Below are 10,835 nucleotides of genomic sequence, written 5' to 3' on the forward strand. Positions count from 1 at the left end.
CTCTCCCACCCCAGGAGCTGCTGAGCCTGACCCTGGGGTGAGGGAAGGAGCTGATTTTTGGGGAAGACCAAGGCAAGTGTGCAAAAAAGTGTGCACCAGCATTCACACAGCCAGGGAAGAGGAGGAGGGGGGGGGGGCATGACAGGAACCAAGCCTCAGTGCTCAGCAGGGGGTGGGGGGGGTACCCTGCTGCCCCACAACCAGAGCAGGGGGAGGCTTCTCCCAGCCCCACACCCCCCCTTTGCCCGTAGTGTGCGTGTGGGGAGGAGCAGCCATTCTGGTGGGTGGGAAAGAAGAGGGGGGCAGAGCAGGGAGAGGCAGCACGTTGTTGGGGGGAGCAGCCAAAACACTTTCCCCCCCCCGCCCCAGCCCACCCTGAGAGAGGATTTTTTGGGGTGGGGGGCACCGAGCTGGGTGTCAGGGTGAGGTGGGGGGGAGGGGAGATCTGCCTGCCCTCCATCCATCCATCCATCCATTCATCCATCCTCTGGATCACTCCGTGCTGAGGAGATCTACCGGATCCCGTGCACTAAGCTGGTACCAGGGAACAACCAAATGGTGGGGAGAGGTCAGAGGAGCTGTGGAGTTCATCTTCTCCCCCACAGCTGCTCCCCCACCAGCAGCACCTCTGGCTTGCCCTCCACCCCCCCTCCCCTCTCCATTTTCCTGTCCCCCGAGGAAGCAGATGGCTGCTGCTACTCACTGCAATTTTGTCTCCAGCAGGTTCAGCTTCTGCTGGTCAACGTAGCGAGAGAAGAGGGAGATCAAGTTGGAAGGGGTGGACACAGGCTTGGCCAGGGCAGCCTGAGGGATGCGCAGCAGCTCCCTGGTTGCCATCAGCATCAGCTCAGTCCTGCCACAGAGGAGGAAGGAGAAGGGAATTGTTGAGAGGTGGTGAGGCTTCGGGTGCTCACCAAGTTCCCTCAAGGTGCCCTGGGCTACGGACATCTCACGGTGTTTTGGCAGTGAACCAAGGAGTGTGACCAAGTGGCCAGGAAGGCCACCAGCATCCTGGCTTGGATCAGCAAGAGCGTGGCCTGCAGGAGCAGGGCAGGGATTGTCCCCCTGGAGGAGGCACTGCTGAGGCCACACATGGAATCCTAGGCTCAGTTTTGGGCCCCTCATTCCAAGAAGGACATTGAGGAGCTGGAGCAGGTCCAGAGGTGGATAATAAAGCCGGGGAAGGGTCTGGAGAGGAGCAGCTGAGGGAGCTGGGGGTGTTGAGCCTGGAGAAAAGGAGGCTGAGGGGAGACCTTCTGGCTCTCTGCAGCTCCCTGCAAGGAGGCTGGAGCCAGGTGGGGGTTGGGCTCTTCTGCCAAGGAACAAGTGACAGGAAACAACCTGAAATTGTACCAGGGGAGGTTTAGGCTGGACATGAGGAACAATTTGTTGCCCTTGAGGTCTGTCAAGGCATGGTCCAGGCTGCCCAGCAGTGGAATCCCCATCCCTGGAGGGGTTTCAAAGCCCTGGAGCTGTGGTGCTGAGGGCCATGGTTTGGTGGTGCCCTGGTGGTGCTGGGTTAAGGGTTAGACTCCATGATCTTAAAGATCTCTTCCAACTCAAACCATTCGGTGATTCCACGACTCTTCTCTTCAGCACTGTGGCCATTTCTAGTGCTGCTACTGACATCACAGTTAAATCACCTTCTTTCAAGCCCTTCAGAGCCTACAAAACATAGTGTCCAGCCCCATACCACCTTCTGCCCACCCAAGGACAATCCACTCACCACTGGTTGTCCTGCATCAGCTCCGTGTTTGCATCCGAGCTCTGCAGCTCCTCCCCACGGCTCAGGACCAAGTACAGCAGGGACAGACCGAACTGTGCAGACAGGGAGGGCCATCAGGGGAGCAGGAGGGGGGCTGAGGAGGAGGAGGGGGGCTGAGGAGGAGGAGGGGGGCAGAGGGGGGCCGAGGAGGAGGAGGAGGGGGGGGGAGGGGGGGGGAGGGGAGGGGAGGGGAGGGGGGGGGGGGAGGGAGGGAGGGGGGGGAGGGGGGGGGGAGGGGAGGGGAGGGGGGGGGGGGGGGGAGGGGAGGGAGGGGAGGGGGGGGGAGGGGGGAGGGGAGGGAGGGGGGGGAGGGGAGGGGGGGGAGGGGGGAGGGGGGAGGGGAGGGGGAGGGGAGGGGGGGGAGGGGGGAGGGGGGGGGAGGGGGGGGGAGGGGAGGGGGGGGAGGGGGGGGAGGGGGAGGGGAGGGGAGGGGGGGGAGGGGAGGGGAGGGGGGGAGGGGGGGGAGGGGAGGGGGGGGAGGGGGGGGAGGGGAGGGGGGGGAGGGGGGGGAGGGGAGGGGGGGGAGGGGGGGAGGGGAGGGGGGGGGAGGGGGGGGAGGGGAGGAGGGGGGAGGGGGGGGAGGGGAGGGGAGGGGGGGGGGCAGAGGGGGGCCGAGGAGGAGGAGGAGGGGGGCAGAGGGGGGCCGAGGAGGAGGAGGGGGGGGCAGAGGGGGGCCGAGCAGGAGGAGGAGGGGGGCAGAGGGGGGCCGAGGAGGAGGGGGAGGGAGGGCAGCACCTTGTTTTGGAGCACAGCAGTGAGGTGCAGGTTGGTGGGCGCCGACGCGGTCGCGCTCTGAGGTAGGTTCGTTAGCTGCTGCACAAGGCTGGTGACAGTCCCCAAAGGGAGGTGGTAGAGAACGTGTGAGAAGGGCCTCAACAGGCAGGGCAGCACCTAGGCACCGAGCAGAGACACAGTGGTAACAGGGACTTGAGCTTCCCTGGAGCTGGCTAGAGAAGATTTTGGCCTCTGCTGGAGACAGAGCAAGCTTCCAGTTGTCACCTGAGGAGTCAGAGATGCAGCCCTTTGGAGGAGCACTCAGCCAAGAGCTGGTGAAACAAAGGCCACGTTTACCAGGAATCCTCCCAATTTCCTTCCTGGTGAAGCTGGGATGTGCTGAGGCCAGCCAGCAGGCACTCAAGATGGGCTCTGCCAAGAGCTCAGGCCTCCAGCAGCCTCCCAGGAGAGGAAGAAACCACCATGCCCTTTGCCGTGGAGATGAGAAGATCCAGCTCCAAAGCCTATCCCAAGAGTGAGGGGAAACCCTTTTCCCAGTTCCTGGAACCTCACCTCATCCTGAGCATCCTTCTTGATGAGGAAGGGCAAGTTCCTGGCTGTTGCCATGAGGACATCAGCTGCTTGTTCAGGTGACAAGAAGGGGAGGATCCGGGCCACCAGGCGCTTCCCTTTGCGGATGCACATGATCTGCATGAAGTGGTCATCGCTTGGCCTGCAGAGGAGAGGAGGAAAGCTGTCCAACCCTCAACCTGGAGCTGTGGGTAACCCCCTGTCCCCCAAAAGAACATCCCTGAGGAGGGGAAAACAACACAGGAAGGACACCCTGAATTCTGATCTCTGCCTGGTTGATGAGATGGGCAGGAGGACGAGGTTTGGGTCCTCGTGAAGTGGCAAAGAAGGAGCCACCAAGACCCTGTGTCCTCCTTTTGGCCATTTGTAGGCCAGGTCAGGAGGTTCCAGGTCAGGTGAGAGGTGATGCAGTTAAAAAGAGGCACTCAGAGGTGGATGGGTGGAGACACCCAAGGAGTGCACAGACAGCATCCCCCAGTTGCAGGGATGGAAGTTCTGGGGCCATAACCCAAAGTCAACGATCACAGGAGGAAAATGGCCCAATAGAGGTCACAATAAAGGTTGCTTCAGCTCCCAGTTCCCAAACACATCCCTGGAACCCTCAGCCTGACTTGTCCTTGGGAAACAGGTCCTTGGGAAGGCATTTTCAGGAGCTCCAAGTGCCTCCAGGGCCTTTCTGAGTCACTCACCTGTCCTGCCCAGGTGCCTTCCCCCTCAGATTGTCATACATGTCACAGATCTTCTGCTTCCTCTCACCCATCAGGGCCGGCCGCTCGCCTTCCAGGCTCAGGAGGTAGCGTCTCTCATAGTCCTCCACGTCCAGGAGGAGGCTGTAGGTCTGCAGGAGAAACTTTGATCACAGCAGGGCACAGGGATCTTGTCATGGGATCCACTAGCCTGGCTCTGTGGAGATCCAGCTCCAGTCAGGACTCTCCCATTGACTTTGCTGTGAAAGGAACCACGCATCCTGGCCTGGATCACCTCAAAGCCTCCTTTGGACTCAAGAGTGAGGAGAGACTGTGACCTGCAAGCATCCCTCCCCTCATGTGGTGGCTGCAGAGATCCAAGATCTCAGCTCTGAGTCAAGAATGGGCCCTGCAAAGCCTGGCCAGACTGCTTTTGGGAAAGGGTGAAAGCATGGCTGGTCCTCAGCACCAGGGCTGCTCATCTCCTGCAAAGCAGGAGCTCAGCCACTGCTGAGTGGTGGCTTGTCCCCAGCTGGATGTCCAAAGCTCAGTGGTCTCCCTGGCCCTTTCTTCACCCTTTTATACCTCACCACAGCCCCCTTGAGGGTCACGGTGAGTCTCCTCAAACTCACCTTCTCGATTGTGACAAGGGTCTGGCGCCTCTTGTCTCGAACCTGCTTCTCCTTTGTCTCCTGCCAGGGGAGGACAGGGAGTCAGGGACCACAGCAGGTGGCTTCTAACACTGGCTTGAGCACCAGCTGCCGTGCTGGGAGGGGATGAAGGGCCAGAAAACTCACATCATCCTCGCTGCGGGAGGTGACCACCGCATCGATCATCTTGCGAGGGTTGTTGACGCTGGAGACCGTGAGCTTCCCCAGCGAGCCCTCGAACTGCACTGCAGGAAGGAGGGAAGCAAAGGGAGTCAAAACCCCACCTCATCCTGCTCCACCTGCAGCCCAGAAGGAGTCCCTGGGTGGACCTCTTCACCCACAGGTTGAGTGGAGGAAGGAGAGTTTTACCTGGCTTGTAGGTGTGCTCCAGCTTTGCCACCTGAGGTGTGATGAGTTTAGTGCGTTCCTTCTTGGGACCATCCCCGTGCACTTCCTCTGCTGCTGCCAACTTCTCCAGCTTCTGGAAGTAATTCTGAGGTAAGGAGAGAGAAGTTGGTCAGGATTGATGCATAACCTCATAACCAGTTGGTAAGGACTGATGCAACACATCCCTCTTCCCAGCCTCTGCTCTAGTTCTTACCCAACCCTTACTGCTCTTCCAGACGACACCACCAGTGTCAGAAGCCACTGCTCTTCCCCCAGGACTACTGCACCCTCTTCTCTATCACCCCTTGAGACTACAGAGGTCAAGGTTCCTCCCCAGCCGTCTCTTTCTCAATACAAACAATGCCAAATCCTCTCTCTCCAGCTCCCAGTGCTTCCCAGCAAGCTCCAGTTGGCCCATCTTCCTCTGTCAGCACCATGCCTGGGGCCTCCCATCCCGGCCAACGTTCGGCTCTTTCACAATGGCAGAGCTTTGTTGACTCACATCCCCCCTGAGGCTGCACCAGTTCCTCTTCTTTACTGGGAGACCAGCTCACCCACAGCTCCCCAAACCCCCTCTGTGTCAGCATCATGCCTCCTGCCAGCCCCAGAGCAGAGGAACCACAGCTGAGCTCCCACCAGAGCTCAGACAGCCCCACAGAGAGCTCTCGTCCCTCCTAGCCCTCCACAGGGGACAGGACTGCTCTGCACCACGTCACCTCCTGGGGACTGTTTTCCCTGCTCTGCCCCATGATTGTGGCTCCACCAACCACACTCCAGGACCAGAAACCCACCCCACAAGCCCCATTCAATCTCCCAAATCCATCCTACATAGCTTGAAGACCTCCACAGACTCCCCTCAGGTGAAGTTGCCCTGTTCCACCTCAAACCCAGCTGAGGGTTGAGAGTCCAGTTGTCCTGACCCTCCAAATCCATGCTACCAGCACCCACCAGCATCTCCTCACCCCTGAAGAACTCATCCAAGATGAAGAATGCAGTTCTCCCCTTCCTCATCCCACCCCATCTTTCTGCTTCCTCCCCCACATCACCCTCAGCACTAGGAAGACACCATTTCCCCACGGGAAGGTTTAAGGAGCTTCCCAACCATCAACCAAGGGGACTGGAGATGCATAGGAGCCACATAGGTACTTCTCCACCCCTGCTACCTGGTAGTAATAGTCATCTAGGTAGGGATCAGTGCTCTGGAGCTGCATCATCTGGATCTTGGACACCCAATCCTTCTCCCTTTGCAGCATGAGGTTGGCATAGGGATCTTTACGCTCCTGCTGGTTGCTCCGGTGGCCCCCTCGGTCCCCAACCGAGCCGTTGAGGCTCCGGTGCTGGCTGGCAGGAGGTAAGAAGGGACCCTGTGAGCACACAGGAGCTACAGGAAGGGACAGAGAGCGGTGCACAGGCTAATCCCCAGCAGCAAGAACCACCCCCTCCCTTTCAGCAGAGAGTCAATGCAAAGCCACCCCCCATCCACACTGAGCAGCTGCCCTCTTGGCCAGGGCACTCACTTTCGGTTCTGCTGCTGTCGCTGGTGCAGGAGCCGGCGGTGCTGGGGGTGCAGATGGGTGGTATCCGGCCGGAACATCTGGGGTTGGGGCCTGGGGAAGAGTTGGGAATTCTCAAGAGGTGGCTACAGAGCACAGGGAAGTGGCCAAGAGGAAGGGATGGCACTTACCTGAGGCTCTGCAGGTGGGAGGCGGGGCCCGGCGGGTGCTGCGGCTGCGAGGGAGCCGGGGGAGCCCCGAAAAAGGCACGAAACCCGCTGGCAGGAGACATCATCTGCCCAACTCTGCCTTGGAGCAGCTTGGGATTGACGGAGGGAAGGGGGCTCCCAACCAGCCCAGAGACACGAGCAAACTGGCTGGGGGACATTCGGCCGGCCTGGCAGGGCAGAGAGGACACCCCGGAGTCAGGGACTTGGGGACACAAGGGTGGGTCCAGACAGGGCGGCTGGGGTTGGGCTGGGCAGAAAGAGGCACAGAAGAAGCTCCTGCAGCCACATGAAGAGTAGCATAGAATCCCAGACTGGTTTGGGTGGGAAGAGACCTTTGAAGGTCATCTAGTCCAACCCTCTCTGCAGTCAGCAGGGACATCCCCAACTAGGGCAGGTTGCTCACGGCCCCAGACAACCTGACCTGCAATGGTTCCAGGGATGGGGCAGCTCCCACCTCTCTCTGGGCAACCTGGGACAAGGTCTCATCACCCTCAGCATCAAAAATTCCTCCCTTCTCTCCAGTCTGAATCTCACTTTTTGAAACCATCACCCTTTGCCCTGTCACAACAGGCCTTGCTCAAAAGTCTGTCCCCAGCTTTCCTCTCAGCTCACCAGAAGATCCTGGCTGTGGTGGTGGGGAGGTGAGGAAAGCTCAGGAAGGGGATTGAAAGAGCTTTACCTGGGCTCCTCCAAGCAGCTGCGCTCTCTGCAGGTGAGTGAGGACGGGAGAGACACTGTGAGGGAAAGGGTGGCCCAAAAGGGAGGAATTCTGAGGAAAAAGAAGGGAATGAAGTGTTAGGAAGGGTGGAGGAACTCTCAGTGACGAGGGGCACAAAGGCAGCACCCAAAGAGGGGTGGCAGAGGAGGAGGAGGAGGTGGTACCGGGACGTTGCAGAGCTGGTTGGGGGACATCCTCTCGCCATAGGGAGCAGGGTAGCGCTGCGGCATTGTAGCTCGGATGTGGACAGGCTTTGGACACAGGATCTAGGGGACAGGACACAGCTCAGTCACCCTGGGAGCTCCTCAGAGGCTATCCTGCACCCTCTGAGCCCTGAGGAGGTACCTGCTGGTTGAAGTTGGGCACTGCAGCCTGCTTGGGAGGGGTGCCAATGGGAACAGCCCGGACCGGGGGGCTGCCGATGACAGGGGACGATGAGCGGCGCGGCAGTGCCCGCTCCGAGGGGTCCCGCTCCTCCTCTCGAGTTTGAGGGGGTCTCTGAGGCAGAGCATAGTCCAGCACGGACACAGAGGGCATCTCCTGCCAGCAGAACAGGAGAAGAACATAGAATCATGGACTGGGTTTGGGTTTGAAGGGACCTTCAAAGCTCATCTAGTCCTATGCCCCTGTGGTCAGCAGGGACAGCCCCAACCAGAGCAGGCTGCTCAGAGCCCCAAACCTGACCTGCAGTGGTGCCAGGGCTGGGGCAGCTCCCACCTCTCTGGGCACCCTGGGACAGGCCCCCACCACCCTCAGGGTCAAAAACATCTTCCTTCTCTCCAGTCTAAATCTCCCTCTTTTAGTTGCAAACCATCACCCTTTGTCCTGTCACAACAGACCCTGCTCAAAAGTCTGTCCCCAGCTTTCTTCTCAGCCCCCTGAAGGACTGCAAGGCCACCAGAAGGTCTCCCTGGAGCCTTCTCTTCTCCAGGCTGAACAACCCCAACTCTCTCATCCTGGCCTCACAGCAGAGGACTTCCAGCTCTCACACCCTCCAGAAGTCACTGTGACAGGGAAGACTCCAGCACAGGCTGTCCCAGCACACGACAGCCACATCCTTCTTCCCCCCCACTCACCTCACTCCACTTCCCTGGACCCTCAACCTCAGGAATTCCTGAGAACCCTCAGGGCCTGGCTCAACACATTCCACATGGCTCCCAAGACCCTATTTGTGGTGGCAAGGCTGTGCCACAACCACCACGGAAGGGCTACACTCAGCTCCCAGCCCTGCAGAGCCACACAACACACTCTGCCTGCAATTAAAAACCTGACTCTTAATTAAATCACAGTGAATGAGATTCCTCTGCCTTGAGGCACCAATATTCCAGATGGGGACACCACCAGGATGTCACTGGGACCCACAGACCACCAAGAACCCCCCAACTTGGCTCTCCAGTCCTGCAAGGGGTGATGTCTAAGAGGGCCTAGAGCTCAACTCAGGCCACACAGACTCAGCAAGAGGCAAAAACGACCTGGGGGTGCCCCCTCCAGCACTGTCCAGCCCATAGCAACACAGCTGCTGAGGAGGTCTGGGGGAAGCATTAAGGAAGCCACCATGGCTACTAACCAACCCCCAGCATCCCCACCCCCACCATGGCTACTAACCAACCCCCAGCATCCCCACCCCCACCATGGCTACTAACCAACCCCCAGCATCCCCACCCCCACCATGGCTACTAACCAACCCCCAGCATCCCCACCCCCACCATGGCTACTAACCAACCCCCAGCATCCCCACCCCCACCATGGCTACTAACCAACCCCCAGCATCCCCACCCCCACCATGGCTACTAACCAACCCCCAGCATCCCCACCCCCACCATGGCTACTAACCAACCCCCAGCATCCCCACCCCCACCATGGCTACTAACCAACCCCCAGCATCCCCACCCCCACCATGGCTACTAACCAACCCCCAGCATCCCCACCCCCACCATGGCTACTACCACCCCCCAGCATCCCCACCCCCACCACACCTGAGTGAGAAGAGGTCCCCGGATCCGCCGCAGGACTGCTGAGCTGTCCCAGATGCTGGAATTCAACCCTCCAGGCTGCTAGAACACAGACAGGGAATGAACACAGCACTGCTGAGACCCCCACCTGCAATCCCCCACCCTCTCCAGCCCCGTTCCTACCTGCGTGGGGACCTTGGTCTGCACAGCCTGCATGATGGCAGGGTCCTCCAGCTCGCTGTCAATGACCAGCCTGGTCAGACGTTCAGCCAAGGTGTCCTCAGGCTCACCCAGAAGGTCTGAATCCTCCCCACTGGGTCCATCCTGTTCCCTGTTGGCCACTGGTTTGTCCTCCAGTTCTGCCAGCCGCTCGTGTGCCTCCTGCCAGTCGTCATCTGCGAGGGAGCCGCAGTGAGGGACGCACAGGGAAGGGCCCCGTGGGGAGGGACAGGGAGGGCATCCCTGGGGCGGTGGGGCACAGCCCCAAGGATGTGGGGGGTGGTTCTGAGGGGCAGTCTCACAGCACTCACCGACAGCCCCAGCTCCAAACGTGTCATCATTGAACTGGTCAATATCTTCATCTTCCTCCCCCAGGGCCTGGAAGGCATCTTCATCCTCATCCAGTGGACAGTCCTCCAGGGACTGGGGAGAGCGAGGATGGAGGGGGTCAGCACTGTTTTTTCACCCGTAGATGTACCCCACAACCCCTTCTCCCTCCATGAAGACTCCTCCATCTGCTCTCCAGTAGACTACACCTCCCAGATGATGCCTTCTCCAGCCCATTATACTCCTCAAGTGACATCCCCTCTTCACCTCTCTGGTGAGCCCCCATACGCTGCCCAGCCTGTTACACCTCCCCGGTGACCCCCACCTCTGCACTGCAGAGCCTGTTACACTTCCCTGTGGACACCCAGGCTCCTGTCCCCACCCCACTATACAACCCCAGTGACGCCCCCCGAAAACTCTTCTCAGACCATTATACCTCCACAGCGACCCCCTCCTAGCCCGTTACACCTCCTCGATGACCTCCCCAATCCCATCCTCGCCCCATTATACCTCCCCGGTGACCCCCTTTCAACCTGTTATGCGTCCCCAGTCCGCTCCTTAATCCATTACACGACGCCAGTGACCCCCTCTACACCTCTTCTTAGTCCGTTATACCCTAACGGTGACCTCTTCCCTGCCCCGTTATACTCTCCGGTGACACCCCCCCCCCCATCCCCAACTCCATCCTCCGCTACCGGAGGTGTGGCACACTTCCCAGCTCCATACCCCACCACTTTCCCGGTTCCTCCACAGGCCTCACGGCAACCGGTCGAGGCGGGGTAGGGGTGAAAGCGGGCCAGGGGGGGAAGGGGGCGCGCCGTGCCGGTTCCCGGTCCTGCGCACCCCACCCCCACCCTGGTCCGCGTTCCTCCCTCCCTATTAGACCCTCCCCCACCCTCTCTCCACCCTCCCCACTTACCTGATACCGGAACATGGCGGCGGCGGCGGCGCCCACCGCCCGCAGGCCCCGCGCCGCCCGTTCCGGCCCCAGGCCGAACCGCGCATGCGTAGGTGCGGGCGCACGCACATGACGTCATCACGCACACCCCTTCCGCTAGCCGCGCACGCGTGAATGCAAGCGGACGGGACACTGTGAGGGGGCG

General features: G+C 60.3%; 1 protein-coding gene across 1 annotated transcript; it reads right to left on the reverse strand.

The window, feature by feature from the left end:
• Positions 1-344: 344 nt before the first annotated feature.
• PATL1 (PAT1 homolog 1, processing body mRNA decay factor) lies at positions 345-10,679 on the reverse strand. The gene is made up of 19 exons (XM_054390392.1): positions 10,652-10,679; positions 9,717-9,828; positions 9,370-9,581; positions 9,211-9,288; positions 7,580-7,774; positions 7,399-7,500; positions 7,189-7,285; positions 6,478-6,682; positions 6,311-6,400; positions 5,957-6,134; positions 4,776-4,899; positions 4,554-4,651; positions 4,389-4,448; positions 3,760-3,908; positions 3,053-3,212; positions 2,501-2,656; positions 1,727-1,818; positions 704-853; positions 345-534 (listed from the first exon to the last, which is right to left on the reverse strand). Exons 1-19 carry the CDS (start codon positions 10,664-10,666, stop codon positions 513-515), a joined length of 2,295 nt encoding a protein of 764 aa, XP_054246367.1. The 5' UTR covers positions 10,667-10,679; the 3' UTR covers positions 345-512.
• Between the last annotated feature and the right edge of the window lie 156 nt (positions 10,680-10,835).

This window comes from Indicator indicator, chromosome 21 (genome assembly GCF_027791375.1).
Source record: "Indicator indicator isolate 239-I01 chromosome 21, UM_Iind_1.1, whole genome shotgun sequence".
Lineage (NCBI taxonomy): Eukaryota > Metazoa > Chordata > Aves > Piciformes > Indicatoridae > Indicator > Indicator indicator.